The sequence below is a fragment of the Crinia signifera genome, chromosome 4 (assembly GCF_055691185.1).
Source record: "Crinia signifera chromosome 4, ASM5569118v1, whole genome shotgun sequence".
Taxonomy (NCBI): domain Eukaryota; kingdom Metazoa; phylum Chordata; class Amphibia; order Anura; family Myobatrachidae; genus Crinia; species Crinia signifera.
In genome coordinates, this window is record NC_139220.1 from 281,781,593 (window position 1) to 281,802,213 (window position 20,621).

The 20,621-nt window shown below is 40.6% G+C and overlaps 1 protein-coding gene across 1 annotated transcript; it reads right to left on the reverse strand.

The window, feature by feature from the left end:
- Positions 1–14,155: 14,155 nt before the first annotated feature.
- On the reverse strand, positions 14,156–15,115 carry LOC146073071 (olfactory receptor 5AR1-like). Its single transcript, XM_083180250.1, has one exon. It carries the CDS (start codon positions 15,113–15,115, stop codon positions 14,156–14,158), a length of 960 nt encoding a protein of 319 aa, XP_083036376.1.
- Positions 15,116–20,621: the final 5,506 nt, after the last annotated feature.

A 20,621-nucleotide genomic window follows, 5' to 3' on the forward strand; every position in this document is an offset into this window, starting at 1 on the left:
CTGACATTCAGGCAGACGTCGCGAACGTGCGGCAGGACATTAAAAGTGTCAAAGAACAAATAAAAGAGGCAGAGACAAGAGTCTCAAAGTTGGAAGACAGCTCAGAACATATTATTAAAAAGGTGGGGGCTATAGAGTCACAACTCCGTGATTTGAAAAGCAAAGTTGCAGATATTGAAGGGCGAAACCGTCGGAATAATGTAAGATTGGTTGGCCTACCAGAACGAGAAGAAGGACATAACCCCATTAAGTTCATGGAAAAATGGATCTTAGGAGAGTTCGGTAGCGAATCATTCTCAAAGTTCTTTTCAATCGAAAGGGCCCACAGAGTTCCGTCTAGACCCTTACCCCCAGGAGCCCCACCGCGGACAATTATAATGAAGCTGTTACATTTCGCGGACAGAGATGTGCTGCTTCGTTTGGCCAGGGAAAAGGGGCCGATTGTATATAACGGGCTAAGACTTTCTTTTTTTCCTGATTTTGCCACTGAGATCCAAAAGGAAAGGGCTAAATATATTGAAGTAAAGAGAAAATTAAGGGATAAAGGCCTGAAATATTCCATGTTGTACACTGCCAAATTGCGAGTGGAGGCAGAGGTTGAAACTGTCTTCTTCCTTTCCCCAAATGAAGCTGCCAAATGGATCGATAAATGGGCCCCAGGGCCACTCCAGCTCGCTAGCACATAATCCCTTAAAGTTATAACCAATCCAGGGAGCTCACCGCACGATGGTGGCCAGTAGATAAAGCCCCACCAGACGAGGTGGTAGAGGATGGGTTGGGTGATAGATACGCCATGGGGGGGTTGGTGTATAGGGTGGGGGTGGGAGGCAGGGGGGTTTGTGTTATGTTGTATGTTGATGTGTACATTTTTGACATTATTTATGTGTGTTGTGGCGGCAACACTGTCCGATGGCGAAAGCCCGTTTAAAAGCCAGCAAGTAGGAAAACAACGAATAGATAAGTGTCTGATATGCCTTTCCAACCCAGGGTGATTAAGTTGTTGTCATGGAACGTCCGGGGGGGAAATGATAAAGTTAAAAGGTCCCTTGTCATTAATCAACTGCGACAGTACAATGCAGACATTGTTTGCCTGTTAGAGACTCACCTGGCAGGAGGGAAAGTGATGGCACTGAAAAAACCCTGGGTTGGCAACGCATATCATTCAATATTTACCTCCTCATCAAGGGGAGTTTCACTGTTGATAAAGCGTACATTAGCTTTTACATGTAATAGGATAAAAATAGATAATGCCGGACGTTATGTGTTTGTTGATGGCCAAGTTAATAACAAGCAACTGGTGATCCTGGCGATCTATATTCCTCCCCCTTTTTCTTTTGATGTTCTCGTAAAAGCAGCCGAATTTTCGGCTGTGTCTCCTCTGTCCCCTGTCATCTGTATGGGCGATTTTACCAACGTAATGGACCCAAGAGCTGACAGGTGGCGTAGTGACACACAGGGTGTGACAAAGGGAAATAAAGGCTTCGACCAATTTTTGGGAAACCTAGGCTGGGTGGATATCTGGAGGGAAAAAAACCCAAATGGGGTACAGTATTCATGTTTCTCCTCCTCCTACAGGGCATTTTCGCGCATAGACCTAATTTTAGTATCCCAGAGTTTAATTTCACAGGTTGTAGGGATTGAATACAAACCCAGAGGGATTTCTGACCATTCCCCAGTAATAATTGAACTAGCAAATGGGCATGACTCTGGGCAGGGTTTTTGGAAATTTAAGGCAGGTTGGCTAAAGGGGATGGAGGCAACTGAGACCCTTAAAGATCAGTGGGCGGAATTCTGGAAGCTGAACCGGGTGTCAGCAGCACCAGATGTAGTATGGGATACTCTTAAAGCACATATACGTGGAACCCTTAAAAAAAAAACAGCTGAGGTGAAGAGGGGGAGTAGGGCCATAATCGGAGCTAGGGAAAAAGAATGTGAACTCCGTGAAGCGCGATATGTTAGAGAGGGCACCCCTGACGCATATGCTGGATGGCAGGAAGCACTGGCGATTTGGCTAGGCACCCTGAAGGAAGAAAATATTAAAATAATGTCCTATCTGGCCCAGAACAATTATGTAGGAGCGGACAGAGCAGGAAAATACATGGCTTACTTGGCGCAAGCCGAGAAGCCATCAAACTGCATAAGTCAAATAAAGGATGAAAAAGGAAAAATATTGAATACGAAACAAGAAATGGGAGAATCCTTTAGAGAGTATTTTAGCCAGATCTATTAAGTAAATGTTTTGAGGCTGACACGCTCCCAATCTCGATGTCGGCAGCAAACATAATTGTTCTTCTGAAGCAGGGGAAGGACCCCACAGACAGAGACTCGTACAGACCCATCTCCCTCCTGACCGCTGAATATAAAATACTAGCTAAAATTCTAGTGACTAGACTAAACAATTATATCCACAAAATTATCCACCCGGACCAGTCCGGATTTATGCCGGGTAAATCGACGGCCCAAAATCTACGCAAATTGTTTTCCCATCTGCAGTTAGCAAGTAGACGGGCTGGGGACGAGGCAATAATTTCATTAGACGCAATTAAGGCATTTGATGCCATTGAATGGCCGTATCTCTGGACAATATTAAAAATGTTCGGTCTGGGTCCAAATTACATTAAATGGATTAAATTGTTATATCAAAATCCGTCTGCAAGAATAACAGTAAATGGGTGGACCTCTCCACCATTTGCGCTTGCTAGGGGCACAAGACAGGGGTGTCCTCTATCCCCCTTGCTGTTTGCGATGGCAATTGAGCCCCTGGCTTGTGCCCTTAGACAGCACCCGATCGTTAGGGGATTTAAAGTTAGAGACAACAGGGACATTGTATCTCTTTACGCGGATGATTTGTTAATTTATCTCTCCAATTATTCCCAACATCTCCCTCTGGTTTTGAACCTTATTGAGGCTTTTGGAGATCACTCCGGGCTCAGAATAAATTGGAGTAAGTCCTATATACTACCAATTCAGGGTAGTGAGGACTCCCCGCCCCCTTCTGCCCACCCTTTAAAATGGGTTACGTCCTTTAAATATTTAGGGATCTGGGTGTCCCGTGCTCCTGAGAATTTCGTTCATCAAAACGTTCAGCCTCTAATTGCCTTGATGGGGGAAAAATTCAAATCCTGGAGAAAGCTCCCATTAACTATGACAGGCCGGGTTAACCTCATAAAAATGGTTATACTCCCGAAATTTTTGTATGTGATACACCAGGCCCCCATAACACTCCCAAAGACAATCTTTCGGAAAATCAACAGTATGATCTCCACATTTATTTGGAACAATAACCGTCCGAAAGTCCGGCTGAGCGTTTTGATGAAGGAAAAAAGGGATGGTGGGCTGGGACTGCCAGACTTTAGGAAATACTATATCGCCACCCAGCTGGCACAATTAAAAGGCTGGTTCGTGGGTCAACATGACAGCGAACTAGTGGTTGCGTTAGTTAATATATCAAGCCCTTTGACAAAATCACTGAATAAACTATTACAAGGCCACACAACCTCGTCAGACACACCCTTGGTGACTCAAGCGATAACTATTTGGAAAGAGGCCAACAAAATGATCGGGTGTACAGAGCTGGACCCAGAGTATCCCCTGGATGATGGGAAACATATAAAGGGTTTAAAAGGGCTCCAAATTAAAACAGTCTGGCATCCATACTCAGTGACGGTGGTCAGCCAGTTGTATGGGCATACAGGCTTTAAATCGTTTCAGCAGTTAGCGGTCGAATACAATGTCCCTCAGACAAATTTCTTCCGTTACCTGCAGTTAAGATCAGCTATACGGTCGCACATACCCAATCCCCTCCCAACCTTTAAAAAATCCCCGTTAAAAATAATGTTAAAAACCTTAGTGATCTCCAAATTAGTGTCTAGGCTATACAAAAAAATTATTAATATAGATATTAGTATAGACTTAAGCTCCCTTCAAGCCAAGTGGGAGGAAGACGTTGGCCTAATAAGTGAGAGTGAATGGGTGTTAGCAACGTCATCTCCATCTAAGGCCACATATTCGCTGCGTAACCAGCAAGTCCAGCTATATGTCCTCCATCGGTCATACCTTTCAATGACGCGAATAGTAAAATTTGATAAAAATAGGTCTGACATATGTCCCAAATGTAAAAATGAACCGGGTACCTATATCCACCTGCTTTGGAGCTGTCGAATAATGGCTGCATATTGGGAGGGAATTATTCAGATAATCTCAGACTCAGGGATTGGAAGGGAGACCTTAACCCCCAAATGCTGCCTATTAGGGATCATCGACAATAGGAGTTTAAATTGTGAAGAAAAACAGTACGTAATAAATTTGTGCTCACTAGCAAAGGTCATATTGGCCAGAGCCTGGCTGTCTAGTAGGGGCCCCGAAATTGAGAGCTGGAAGGCCCTCGTAAATTATACAGTTAAGTGTGAGAAAGCTGTGCACTTAAATCGTAATACCATGGAGAAGTATGAAAAAATATGGCACCATTGGATCACCTCCACACACTGGAGAAATAATATGCCTATGCACAATAATTAAATTGTTACATATAGATAAAAGAATTTGCACGTGTTCTAAATAAGTAAACACTAGCTCGTAGGATAACAACATAATAGTTACGCTTTATTTGTAATGTACACGGAGGAGAATCACTCACTGTAATGCACTACTGCACTTTATTTCTCTGATTTATAAACAAAAAATAAATAAAAATGTGGTATGCTCTCCCCCCCTTTTTGCACCACTATGTCCGTCCCCCCACTTGCATGATATGAAATGATATCTAAGACTACACAATATTACAAATAGAGGATAACTAAACCCTATTCTCTGAATAAACACTGTGGAGAACTATTTTGAACGATATTGCACTTTCTCTTTAAGCTAAAAAAAAAAAAAAAAAAAAAAAAAAAGAGGGGGCTATGCACTTTATCCTCCCTTCTCTCCCCTCCTCCCCTTCTCCCGCTTTGTTAGGTAAAATGGTAGATAAAATGGTGTACATAATAATAATATATAATTGTATAATGGTCTGGTAGATATGAAAGAGTAAAGTGTAACTATGTAGTATAGGGTTAGTAGCCAAAGGAGTGTGTCGCCACAAATCAAAGTCCCTGTGGGCGTTCGCCACAAAGTAAAGGACAAGGACATTGTAGCAAAGATTATAGAAAATGGTGGCGGACGTCATAATAGTCCTGTTATTCGTGATGTTGTAATGTACACAGCATGTATGTTTGTTGTGATTTTTTACCTGCCAACTGTATGTATGTTCTTTTTTCTAATGCAAAAAAAAAAAAATAAAAAAAAAAAAAAAAAAAAAGGTACTTGTTTCCTAGCACGGCCACAATCTTAAGTAAACGTGTCCCTTAATTAAGGGACACGATTACCCCGATGGACCCGATTTCTTTTGAAATCAGGTCCATTTTGCCGGCTAGGAAACAAAAATCGGGTGCATCGCGTCGGTCGGGACCATTAACATTGGTCCCGACGCGATCGACGCGATGCCCCCGATATTTCCATTGACTTCAATGTTAAAAAAAATTTTAACATTGAAATCTTGTCGGGAAGTTAAAATATCGGGGGCATCGCGTCGGTCGGGACCATTAACATTGGTCCCGACGCGATGCACCCGATTTTTGCATAGGATTCAATGTTAAAAATTTTTTTAACATTGAAATGGTGTAAAAATGTCAAAAAATGTGAAATGGGTCAATATGACCCATTTCACATTATAAATGTCCCCGTCGTCGCCCCACGATACACGCCAACCCGAAGCGTGGCGAGCGCAGCGAGCCCGCGAGGGGCGGCGGTACGCGTCCTCCGACCTTTTCATGCCCTACTATCCACTAGGGCGTGGAGTGAGAATAGAATAGTGTGGCGAGCGTGGCGACGCGGACAGCTGTGAAGCCCGCGAAGGGACGCGTTTACCTGTGAAGGTATCCGAGGTATGCCTGTGAAGGTATGCCTCGCGGGGCACGCTGCGCTCGCCACGCTTCGGGCTCGGTGGCTCGCTGCGCTCGCCACACTATTCTATTCTCACTCCACGCCCTAGTGGATAGTAGGGCATGAAAAGGTCGGAGGACGCGTACCGCCGCCCCTCGCGGGCTCGCTGCGCTCGCCACGCTTCGGGTTGCCGTCTATGGTGGGGTGGGGTTTACGCGCTTGAATTTGGGGGGGTTGGGAATTTTTTTCATTCAATCCAATGTAAAATTGGGTCCCAGGGACCCAATTTACATTGGATTTAATGAAAAAATCGGGTGAAAAATCGGTCGGTCGCGTCGATCGCATCGCATGCGACCAAATCGCATGCGATGCGATCGATCCGATTTTTTTCAGCACGATCACCCCGATCTTAATCGGTGTGGCCGTGCTAGGAAACAAGTACCAAAAAAAAAAAAATTCTGCTGGTGCACATATACTAGTATTGCTGATGTATCTACCTGTCTTGTGCCTAGTACTGCCGCATCTACCTTTCTTGTGCCTAGTCCTGCCGTATCTACCTGTCTGGTGCCCACTGCCTAATACTGCCGTAACTACCGTCTGGTGCCTAGTACTGCCGTATCTACCTGTCTGGTCTGGTGCCCACTGCCTAATACTGACGTATCTACCGTCTGGTGCCTAATACTGCCTAGTACTGCCTTATCTACCTATCTTGTGCCTAGTACTGCCGTATCTACCGCTGCAGTGCCACTCTTACATGAGCCACATGTGTTTGTGCCGCTTAGCATAGTTATCCAGCTACCTCGGTGCAACCTTTTGCCCTAAAAACAATATTGTGAGGTGTGAGGTGTTCAGAATAGACTGGAAATGAGTGGAAATTAATGTTATTGAGGTTAATAATAGCGTATGAGCAAAAAAAAAAAAACAAATTCTGCGATTTTAGCAGTTTTTATGTTTAAAAAAAAAAAAATCAGAACCCAAAACCCAAAAATCCAAACACAAAACATTTAGGAGGTGTTTTGGCAAAACCCATTAGAAACCAAAACCTGAAGGTAATCAGACCCCAAAACCCAAAACACGAAAAGTGGCCGGTGCACATCCCTAGTCCTCAGAAATAATTATTAGCTGTATCTGCAGCAGCACGCAAAAGTGTATTGCACATGTGGATAAATGAATCTGCCCCCACAATGGTACTATTTAAGGAAAAATTGTTGTAAATTTTTCTTCATATGGAATGGACTGAAACATCACTTCAAAAAGATAAACAAGTAAAACAGCTATTTAACCCTTTCAAGTCCAACGTCTAGTCAGGCACAAGAGTCCTAGCGCTAGTAGCAGATCCAATGGTGAGCCACTTTAAAATATGAACATTACCATTGTTCAACATTCAATGTAGAACATTTTTGAATAAAAAATTAATTTAAACATTTAAACCAGACTGTTTAAAATGCAAAAAATAATAAATATCCCTAATTAAACAAAGTGTTATATTTATGACTTTGGGAGGACCCCCCACATGCTTACTAATCAACCTATTAGAATTGTAAGTAATTCATTTTAAGTTATATATATATATATATAATAACTTAACAGAATACTGTATGATGAAATCAAATTGAAACCTAATATACAGTATTATGGGTGAAATTTTATAGGATGAGAGATTCAGAAAGTGAGAGATTTGGTAAGAAATCTCCAGTTTTGTTAAAGTGGCAATCATTTACACCGCAAAATCAAACTGATATTACAGTGTAAATGATTGCCCCTTTAAAAAAAAATGGAGATTTCTTACCAAATCTCTCACTTTCTGAATCTCTCATTCTATTAAATTTCCTCCTAAGTGTTAACATTGTATCTATTGTATTGTCTTTCGTATATGTTCTAACCATGTATAATGTGAATGTACATTGATCTACTGCTTTGAATAAAGATAGAATAAAGAAAATAAAATACAAATAACTTATAAATTACCGTAATATATAGCACCAGGTTTCACTGGAATATCCATATGTAAAATGTGCTCAAAGTACAGCATGGCTGGAGAATGCCTATTTATAATATACCCACTATGGGTGCAAGCAAAGGGCTTTCAGTGATTGCTGGGTCTTCTTGTGTTTTTTTTTATAACTAATTTGCCTTTGGGCATCCCTTGGGTTTTTCGAATTCCTATGGGCAGGGACTGAAAAGCAGTTCCCTATAGATATGTGTTATTTTTTATCACAGAATTATCTAGTGTGCAATTATATTACTATGAAAAATGTAGTCATTCGTGTATATGATGCTTTACAACCCAATACAAGCTACTTATACTCACTAGTAATAGCCCTCACCTAGTCCGGTCTATTGTCTCCTCCCTTTTAGAATTAAAACTCTTACAAGAAGTATGTGTATTTTCTTCCCTTATTTATTCTATCATCTACTCCAATCTAGAAGATTCATATGGATGACTAGCGAACTAGATGCCGGCGGTGAGAATCCTGACACCGACATTATGAAGGAGGGAATCCCGACAAGGGTCCAGTAATACCCCTTTCACACCAGAAGCAAATTACCAGGTTAAAGATTTTCAACCCGGGAATTTGCTGAAAAACCCGGGTTTTTCTTTGGTGTGAAAGGGTCAACAGAGGTCTTAAATCCCGGCACTCCAACATTGCTCTTGACCAGGGTCAGAGTGCCGGGATTTAACACCTGTGTTGACCCTTTCACACCACAGAAAAACCCGGGTTTTTCAGCAAATTCCCGGGTTGAAAATCTTTAACCTGGTAATTTGCGGGTTGTACGAATTGGGGTCAGGCTGCACACAGCAAAATGACCCGGCACTCAAAAATACAAAAGGGGTATAAGTATGCTACCTTCCCCCTGCTATCCCTAATCCTCCGTCTAATCAGCATCCGCCCTTCAATGGCATATAACCCTTGGTTTGCCATCCTGCCCCTTATTTCAGTGTTATGACCACTGGTGCAGCAGTTTTTAGAAACCATAAACTTTTCCTGCAATGTCTTGTACTGTAAGTCACTCATTTTTTTATTTTGCCAATTGTTTATTATCTAATTCCCTGGGCGGGAAGGGATAACTGGGTAGTTCCCACGAAAAGCAGGACAGTTGGGAGGTATGGATTGGTGAAATGTGTATGTGCTCAATCAGGTCCTGCCTACAGGTAAATAAATGACAATAATACTTTACTGGCCTCATAAATTAAACCGAAAATAACAAACGGCCTCACTTCTTCACCCTCACTATATTGGGCAGCTAATCTGCAACCAAAGGGCCTTACTTAGACCTGATTGCTAATCAGCAACCTCGAAATTTGTCAGATTATCGAAAGACTGCACGTGCCACATGGCGCATGTGCGGCGACAATTAGTTGCAAAATTACTGACCGCCATGTAGTCACAGCTTGATCACAGTAATTGCAGTTTGATTGACAGGAAACCGGCATTTAGGGGCAGAAATCTGCCATATTCGAGGTGTGTTTGAAAAACGCAGATGTCAGCGATAACCACTTCCAGCCTCTCGGAATCACAGATAGTGGAACCTCAGACCTACAGTACTCACAATTGCACAGGCAGCAAAAATGCTTAGATGTTCTGGAAATTGTGACCTGATTTGTAAGTTGATAGCGATTAGTGACCATTTGCAATTCTCTTCAATTAAGCAAGGGGCGTCTTCTCTTTCTGTCTGGGTGCTGGCTCAATTCTTTCAGTCCACTGCAGTCTTCTCAGATTAACGATCAGGTCTAAATCCCTAAATCTCAAAGTCTTGATAGCTCCTTATAGGTATATTCAGTGCCTGGCCTGGCACTACTTGACTGCCACACCTACTCAGTACAGGAGCAGTATGATCAATACTGACAATTACTTCACCAACACTGTTATACCTATGGTCAATATCCCAACACATTCATAATACTGTCTGTTGAAATACCAAAAGTCAATATATCAACATCATCATATTACGAATCAACATAATGCTGAACATGTTGAAATACAGACACCGTTGTATCCTGAAAAATGAATATGTGTACTGATTCTAAACTGAGGAAGGCGTGAGCTAATACATTGAAACGCATTGAGCCACCAAAACCTGTTGTTCTGGACCAGCTTCTTATCATCAGGTCGCCATCTTCCACCGTCTTCGTTCATCAGCCATGCGAGGACAACTTGCTAACTTACAGACTATTTCAGATGAACCAGATTTACTAACAAAGCAAATACCTAGTCCCTTGGTGGGAATTATACTGGAAATCCATCAATGTTCAGGCCGCACACCATCACCAACCACCAGCTCCAATACCAGATTAGGGTAGCGCCATTGTACAATTGACTACATTGATCTACTTATCCCACTCTTCAAACATCAGGGTGTATTTTTCCCCCAGTCTTTACAATGCTCCTAGGAACCATGCTTTTTATACTATATTATTTTTTACTTTATAAGTGCACACAATTGAATTATATACTTTTTCTATAAAATAAATATTTTATGTGATTACCAATATGCATATGTTACACTGTTACTCAGTGAAACCCAGTGCTGTTCATCTTCTGTTTAAATAAATGGTTTGTTTGCCCCCCCCCCCCCCCCACAAAATAAGCTGCCAATGGACAGTGAACTAGCTGCAAACTTATCCGCAACTCACTCACCATCAAATGATTTTTAGAGATTGGTGATTTGGATGCAATTTGGCCACTTTTTGCGATTGTGGTGGTCAATCACATAAAAAAGTGTCCAAATTGCATGTATTTGACTGCAGGTCTGATGCGATGTGCATGGGACCATGCATCGTGTCGGACCTGCTATCATATACATGCAATTTGGACAATTTATATGTGATTGAGCCTGTGAAGGGCAGCTGTTGCACCAGCAATCTGCCGGATCATAGCCAAGTCAGGCAGGCTTAGAAAAAAGTAGCAGCTGTTCAAATGGGGGTGTGTGACTCACATATGTAATACAAAGGCAAAAGAAATAGAGCTCCTGATGAAGATGTGGGCATTTCCACGTTGAAACGCGTTGAGCTTGTGAGCCTGTCCGAGAGTGCTTTTAAAATTGAGCCTTTACCTTTCATTTGGATACAAAATCTGCACACTAAGGACACAATTCTATCCAATTCCGGACCAGCCAACAAGGAGGACCTACAGGTACCGTTTATTTCCCACTCGGCGAACGACGGCTTCCACTTACTTCATCTTGTGGACCCTTTGCATAATACCACTATCGAGTTTGTTTGGAAGCGGACTACAAATCTGCCTGGACCCTCCTATCCCCCATAGGCCTGTTGTATATAATAATGGGCATTACCATACAAAGTCACTAGAAGCCTTCACTTGGACCAATAGTATTTGGTGAAGAACAAGACTTTTCAAGCTTTCCTATAGGGCCATACCTAAGTTTGGTTGAACTAGCAGCTTTGTTGTGGTCTGTATCCAATATATTCTGAAGGCCTTGTCTCCTTCAGGAGATGCACTCTGGTGAACAGCTCTGCATGAACCTCATTCATGAAGACTTCTAGTGACCTTGTAAGGTAACGCCTGCCAGATTACCAAGGCAAGGTGGCTGTGTGATATAAACAGAGAAGTGACAGATTTCTCCTGTGTAAATGTAGCCTCTTTAAGACCAAGAGTACAGATGAATGCACCAGGCACTGGGGAAAGAGCAAAACAGTGGACATTTTCAATGAATTTTTCAAAGATTTGAAATCTTAAACAGGATTGTTTAAGATTTCAAATCTTTGAAAAACTGCCAGGGTAACAGTAAACTGTAATGGCAAAGTACGGTGGGTCTTCCAAGTAACTGTTTGCTTCTCATTGTGATAATTGTGGTATTAGGTTATTATTTGTGTAGTATATGCTGATCTCTGACATTTACAAATTGATGGTTAAAATGTTCAGCCAATGTATGTTTCTTTTCTTTTTGCTATCCTTATTTGGCATTGTGTTTATGTTTATTATTGTGACCACTCCTAGAATAGTATATTCCATATCTGGAATGAGGTGGGGTATAGCGCGTCAACAGTCAGGATTCCGACCGCCATTTGTCCTACATTATGTCTAAATCATAACTGCTGGGAATAAGACAGCAGGGCAAGCGAAATGTAGCCTCTTGTGGGATCGTTGCACTCGGTGCGGTGAACCACTTTTGCGGTTTTAACAGTTAAGATTCCAACTTCGGTGTAATGACTGTCAGAATCATGCCTGACGGGAGGTCATCTGGCACCCCTGGAATGACCTCTGCAACTATCCAGAAGTTAATCACAAAATTAATTAAAAATCCACAAAATAGGCAATCTGTTTAATTAAAAAATGAGATGTTGAAAAACAAATCTTACAAAAGCACTCCAACAATTGAAGAAACGTGCAATAGAATGTATCAGTGTAGTATCAGTTTAACATTCAACGTTCTTTTTTAAAGTAGCATTTCCGATATGAAAAAGGGAGGAGGGGAAACTAAATTTGGGTAAAATTGTATCACTAATATGGCAACCTGAATTTTGTGGTCACAGGCACTTTATATTTTACTTATAAATATACTGTTACAGATTGAAGTAAAAGTATATGTGTAGGAAACTTGAGTTAAAAGTCAAATGTAACAAATATCAATAGTAGTACTAATGAAAACAATAATATTCCATACAGTTAAAATGTATATAGATTATATGTTATTTAAGCTTGACAAAGGGCAAAGAAAAGAATGCCTAGTGGAAACTTCAGAACATTAACTGACTACATTTTCCTTTTTTTTTTTTTAACAATTGTTGGATGCGTACAAAATTCTGTGTGCAGATAATAAATATTGTTTCCTTATTGCTGAAGAGTTGCTATTTTTGTGTACCAATCCTTACACCTTAACCGTTTTTGAATGCAGTGTTGATGAATTTGGAGTTTTCATCCCAAATTATTATTAATAGACTAGTTAAAAGCCCATCAAAATGACAACTTCTGTCCTTTACATTTGAGCTTTAACAGTTTTTAGCCAACAAACTCTCCACATCACCCCAGACACTATCTACTCCTACCAATCTCTGTCTTCTCAGCTCCCTCTCTTAGGGCGGGATGTATTAAAATACATCGCCGCCCTTCGCGTCCCCCCCGCCGCGATGCCGCCGCATATGTACTAACATATGCGGCTGGCATCGCGGTGCGGTAACGGAGGCCCCCGCGATACCTGGAATGTGGTGTGCGGGGGGTCTCTGTCACCTCCCAACCGGCTCCTGCATACCTCACGCGGCGTCACGCCGGGGACAGCTAAGCAAGCTTTCCCCGGCACCTCCTCCTCCCCCCTGCAGCCGGAAGGACGTCCGGCTGCGTCACTAGGGGGAGGAGAGGTTTACCTTCCAGGGTCCAGGAGGACCCTTCAGGAAGGTAAGCCAGAGGGAGGGGGGTCGGCGAGACGGCGGGTTTGCGTCGGCGGCGGCGAAAAGAAGCCCTTAGGCTTCTATAGGGTATCGCCACCCAAACCCTACACTGCGGTATCATTTTTGATACATTGGAAAATGCAGTAAAACCGGGGTTTTACCACATTTTCCATTTGATACATCTCGCCCTTAATATCCAGCAACTTAAAAAAAAAAAAAAAAAAAAAAGTGTCCCTGCAAAAATTGCTTTCACTTTCTGGTATGACATCTTTCAATACACAAAGGAGTAATTTGGTCCATCGATTGTTCTCCCACTACCAAAATAAGTAAATTACATACCAAAATCTGTGAATCCTACGGTTTCCTCCTGATTATAAGAGTATGACAGTTCCTTGAGCTACAGCCCTTCCACGCTACAAAATAAGTTGACTCAGATTACCTCAAACTTATTTTAGAAAAAACAATTAGCAACTACAAGTTTTACTTCCACAGAAAAGAAAGTTATTTATATAGCGCACTGTCTCCAACAGGGCTCAAATCGCTTTAGACAAGAAAAGAACAAGAGAACATTTCTAGGAGATTTGCAACAAAAACTCGCAAACATACAAAAATGCAAAATGTAATAAATATAGTCCAAAAGACATTTCAGACTTGAGGTTGTATTAAGTATTTGATAAAAACAAAAAAATAAATAAAAGCTCAGATAAATGTAGATGGTGGCCTAAACCGTGTTACTGTTTCAACCAGATTGTTTCCAAAGGCTGAAAGAATGTTTGTTAGTGGGTCATTTATGAATTTGTAACTACAATGACCCTATTAGTTATGAAAAGTATATTTTAATACATATACATAGTAAGTTGACTTTTTGAAATGTTAATAGAAATATGCTTATTTTTGAACTGATTGCATGGAAAAGTAATGTCTCTTGATTGTGGTAACTTTACTGATGGCTCCCAAAACCTCTTTGTTCCGTAAACTATAGACAAATGGATTTAACATTGGGACCACAGCCATATAGAGTAATGACAACAACTTGTCCTGTTCTTTATCATGTTCAGACTTTGGTTTAACATACAAGAAGATGACTGGTCCATAGAATAATATGACAGTGGTGAGATGGGAGGCGCAGCTGGAGAAAGCTTTGAAACGTCCCCCTGAAGAACGGATCTTCATTATGGCGGAGATAATGTATACATAGGAGGTTACAGTGAGAGAAAAGGGTAAAAAAGCAAAAAATATTTCTTCAAATAACATAAGGATTTCCCTGCTTCTTGTGTAACTAGTAGTGATTGCATACAATGTTTTCAGGTCACAAAAGAAATGGTCAATTGTGTGTGAAGAACAGAAGGACAACATGGATGTGAGGATTGAATACATTATGGAGTTTATAGCAGATATAAGCCAGGAGGAAGCAGCCATTATAATGCACAGTCTCCTACTCATGATGAGTTGATATTGCAGGGGCTTACAGACTGCGACATATCTGTCATATGACATAGAGGTCAGAGTGAATATATCACAAATACCCGATAACATAAACCAGAGGACCTGTGTAATGCAGGCGGGAAAGGACATCCTATTGTCCTTTGTTACAAATATCAACAACAGCTTTGGGAGAGTGCATGACACATATGCGATATCTGCAACTGATAGGTTACACAGGAAGAAATACATTGGGGTGTGAAGCTGTGGCACCAGGCAGATAAGTATAACAATTAATAGGTTTCCAGTCACAGTAATTAGATACATCAGTAAAACTCCAATGAATAGAACAAGTTGTCCTGCTTCATAGGTGGAGAACGCTACGATGTAGAAATCAGTCACTGTACTGTTAGGACATTCGTCCATCTGGATTTTGCTGGTTGGTGGATTTACTGTAAATAATGAACCTTGTTAGCAATTACTTACCATAAGTGTAATGAATATACAAGTTATAGTATGTCGATATGGACACCATATAAGTGTACGCTTTGGGCACTGTGCCTCGCTGTGCTTGGCGCACTATTATATTCTCACTCTATGCCCACTAGGATAGGAAAGTATGAACCAAGTCGATCTACACCAAAAAAAGGTGAAAAACTCAACCATCTGTCACTACCAACCTATGGTACAGTATTTCGACCGTTTCTTTGTGTCAACCATTAGTGTTTGACCTAGTGACTGTTGACCTAGACATTGTCAACCTAGGGACCACAAAACATTTTATTGGACATACTGTAATGGACACAGATTGTTACACCAAAATGTTTCTTCAAAGTATGCTAAAATACTTCAACCATAGTAAAGGAAAAAAATGTATACTTAATGATAATTCTTCAAGAAATGTAAACAGTTACATTGGGGGAAATTTACTAAGAATACGAACATGACTGATTCGTATTTTGTAGATTCGTATGTTTCGATGTTGTATGGACTCACATGGATGTGTATTTTTCCATACGCATGCGTATTTGTATATGTATATGTGCCATAGTCATATTTTTTTACGACTGTGCAGTGTTTAAACATACGTGCGTACAAAAAAATACATACCTACGCGAATGAAAAAATATGTACGTACATAAAAATACGGCTGTATTATTTTCAAAACAAAAACTCACTTATTAATTGGTTTGCATGCTCAAAATGGGTGTGTTCACCAAGCCCTATATAAGCCCCACCACACCCAATCTCCTTGTGGGTTGTTTTTTTAGTAAGAAATAGGAGTGCTTGAAATGTATAATAATAATCAACATGCTTGCCTGTAGGGAAAAAATGGGAGGGAGGGAACAGGTTAAAGATTTAACAAAACTTTAAAAGCTTAGTGCTATATGTTTACAGCCCTTCCATGAGAGGCTTTGGAGATGGAATGCGGGTGAGCGGCACCGGGGATCACGCAGCATGACGTCCAACTACACTTTCCCTACAATACCTTTACTTTTGCTTACAGGGTCTGTGTAGTGTCCGTCAAAGGTCTTTTTCTGCATCTCTTCTCCCAGTTGCCTTGTTGCTCAGCTCCTGCATAAGACCAGAAGTTCAGATGACGTCCTTCCAGGTATCGGTACAGAACTTCCAGCCCTTGCTCCAATGCGTTTTGAGTATCACACTCTTTGTCAGGGATGCCTCTGCTGGTTCTTCCTATTTATCTTCGAAAACTTTATTTAAAATTGAAAAAACTTTGTTCCTTTTGGGGGGGGGGGGCAAGTGGTAATGTGACAGAGGGGAAGTGGTCACGGAAAGGGCGGCAAGCACATGGTTCATTGTAGTGCGTTGTATTTTGAAGTTATTTGAAGGTTATTTGTAGTTTTCAAGGTGCATTCACTTTATAGTAAAAAAATTACCCTGTTGGTGTGAAGTTTTTTTTTGTATATTGTACTTTAAGTGATGAGATTTGCACTACTTTTGTGTTTGTTGCTTCATTTTGATTACTGCCGCCGAGCAGTTTAAAAATCTTAGAGTGACTTCAGCTTTCTACCTCTGGTACATTTCCCAAGCGGGATTGAAGAGCACCTAAGTCGTTGTGTAATACTTCTGCTGGAGTGCCAGGACCCACACCCTGTACTTTAAGTGATGTATATGTTTATAGAAATACATTTAATTCAATGTCAATGTTTAATCCTGCTGGTGTGAGTGTTTTTAGTTCAAAGATCCATTTTGTCTAATTTTTCTTCAGTTCTGTTGTCAGATTACCTCCACGCTAACGTGGGGTGATTTTTGGGATTATTGTGAATTTTAGCACAAAAGGGATTCCCATACAGATATAACTTTAAAAGTTGACATAGAAGAAAATCTTGAAAGATTCATAAAACATCTCAATAAAAACAACTTTGGCCTGCAATTCACCATCCTAACAAGTAAAGAAAAATAATCTTCGTGGACCTGGAACAACTTCAGACAAACAGAAGATATCTTTAAAAGACACTGGTACATTCTGCAACTGGACAAACAACTAGATAATGTAATTTAAAAAAAAAAACACAAATCATATACATACAAGCGAAAACCCTCAACCAAGAACTCACACAAAGCTATGTTTCATTGAACCAAGAAAGAAAAAAAACAACCTGGCTTCTTACAGTGTCTAAACTGCATTGGATGCAAAACAACGAACAAAGTAGCAACCAAACCAATACAAACTATTCTATCCAACCAAACAAGAAAAGAATATAAATTAAAGCAACAAACAAACTGCAACACTATCTATCTGCTTGACTGTCCCTGTGGATATCAGTACGTAGGACAAACAAAAAGAAAAATTAAAATAAGACTTGCCAAATACTTATACATCAAAAAAGGACTAGCCACCCATAGTGTCTTGGATCATTTTCTGAAATTCCACAATAAAGACCCTTCTGTGCTAAAATTCAAATTAATCCAAAAAATCACCCCGCATTGGCGTGGAGGTGATCTGACAACAGAACTGATGAAAAATCAGACAAAATGGATCTATGAATTAAAAACACTCACACCAGCAGGGTTAAACATTGACATAGAATTAAATGCATTTCTATAAACATATACAACTCTTAAAGTACAATATCCAAAAACCCTCACACCAACAGGGTACATTTTTTACTATAAAGTGAATGCACCTTGAAAACGACAAATAACCTTCAAATAAATTCAAAATTCAACACACTACAATGAACCATGTGCTTGCCACCCTTTCCATGATCACTTACCCTCTGTCCCATTACCACTTCCCCCCAAAGGAACAAAGTTTTTTTCAATTTTAAATTTAGTTTTCCAAGATAAAAAGGAAGAACCAGCAGATGTAACAAGAAAAGGGGTGCCAGCGCTGGCTGTAAACAATGAGTTGTAGACGGTTCTCTTAAAAATAAATTTATTAACTCTAATAATAAAAAACGTGAAAAGCAATATAATATAACTAAGACAATGCAAAACACATTATATAAAAATTCATAAATAAACCTATTAGTTGTCACATCTGTGACATCATTTGTGGTATATCAATAAATAGGATTTTTCCATGGAATGAGTCACTCATTAATAAAAGCTGGGAAAGGTATTACCATTGCTATGATCCAAAATAAACAACAACTGTTGTAAGGTCCACACAAAAAAAAACAAGACATTTTGTGCCATCCAGCCAAAAGCTTCCATCAGGTCACAGTTAACTGTTGTCCACTCATTTTACTGTGTTCATAATGGTGTTTTGAAGCAGTCTTTGATCTAATAAAATAGAGAAGCAAACCCATTGTTAATAATACAAAAAAACACTAGAAGCAACAACATAACCTTACTTTAACTTACCTTCAAAACAGAAAAAGCTTGTATAGGCAGCCCTGCTGGCCAGAAAACACCACTGCATGATCCACTCGTAGTCATGAGCAAGTGTGATGGCCATACCATATGATGGGTAGCAGACACAGCATACAAAGGTGGACAGATGAAAAATGGTTTTAGGCTAACACAAAGAAATGATGTTAGAGATAAATTGAATAAAAAACTTAATTGTTAGGACTCTGAGGGTATCCTAGAAAAGAGGTTACCGGGAAGGACAGGACACAACCCCAACCCTAACTCTGTTACTCCCTCCAGAGGTTATAGGCACCTGCAGAGCTAAAACAATGAAATTATAGAGATAACTGCGCCATAAATCTTCTCACACAAAAACTTCTAAATGAGTCCCAAAAAATGTGTCCTTGGGTTTCAATTTCCAGGTGATGGTTCCCATGTGGCTATTCTATTTGTCTATCACTGATAATTCTCTCCATGTATACAAAGAAAAATGCAACAACATGGAAAGGCCAAACAGGGTATCAGGGTACTTCCCAATTAGGATCTCTTACACGTGCTTACAGGAAATGAAGTGGGTGAACTCCTATCTGGGTATCTTTTAAGGCAAGGGCGGGGAACCATTTTTGCGCCAGAGGCCAATTGTATGGTGGAAAAATCCTTTGGGGGCCATATGTAAAAATGTATCTTACAAATTGTCCTGCTACAGCCGCCCCACTCTCTGGCTGCTGCCTCTGAACAGGACTGACAGTCTCCGGCTGCTGTTGATTAAGAGGAATCTCGCAAGAACTACCTACCTCTTGCAAGAAGTCCCCTGTACTTGACTCCTGGCAAACCCGCTGGGTGGGTAGGAGGGCCACTCAGACCAGGTACGGGAGCCACATACGGCCCCTGGGCCTGAGGTTCCCCACCACTGTTTTAAGGTGATCACCACAGTGCTCCAAGAATGATATGGAATTACTGTAACGCTTACATGTGCTTACATAAATAACACTTAAGATAAACGTATAGTGGTTTCTTTATCTTTAAAATGCTCACAATGGCTTACTTCATCAGGTATGAAAACAAGCATACTGTATAAAGGTATCTTTCTCATCCATCATGGTGATATACCATATATAAAAAACAGAAAACTCCTCATTGTGCAGGTAAAATCATAACATGAGGCTTTAATAAAAATAACAAACAATAAAAAACAAGACAAGCCTCGTACCATAGATAAGGGATAACAGTAGGTGCAGATGGAACCCGGGTATCTCCTACTAGTTCATCCACTTGAATCACTGGTGCAGGGATAGCCTCCTTAAAAACACTCCTCCAACATGTTTAGACACGATCTGCGTCTTTGTCAAGGTGAAGTGTCTAGGGTGTCTAATTCTTTATTTATACCTCCCACTGACCAGAAGTTATCCTAACTGAAAATGACTGTGGATTACACAATATAAACTTATTCATATAACTTAAATGAGAATCAGGTACCATATAAAAAGTGCTGTAAATTTCTTGTATATGGATGTAATATCCATATGGAGCAGGATATCCGTCCGAATATTACATCCATATACAAGAAATTTACAGCACTTTAAACATAATATGTCCTGGCTGACCTCATAAATGCAACAATGCATGAAGGTGTTAATAATATACAAAACAACCCATGTGGAGCTGGATGACAAAAACACAAGAAAGAGAGACCATATAACTCCACACAGATATATACTAACAATGGATAGCAGAAAAACTACAGGAGATAGAACAAACACTTATCTCTGTCCTTGTAGGATCTGGGAACAAGCAGAGAACTCCAAGGCCACCGGATACAGGCTGGATCTGGGAAGCTGAATAAACGGCAGCTGACAGTAAAAACAGATTAAGACAAGCTGCACTAAGAATCACCGGCGTCTGGGTGAAAGGCAGCATGGGAGATAAAGGGCACACTCCCAATCAAGGCTGACAAGCTCCCTTAACAAGGAGACTTACTACAGGTAAGCAGCCTGAGACACAAGGCCCAGAGCTAATGATCTAATTATACAGCAGCTGTGCTACACATTGAGGACACAGGAGTCAGGCTGCAGTTACACAGACCCGCCAGAGGCGGCTCGTAACATTAATGAAT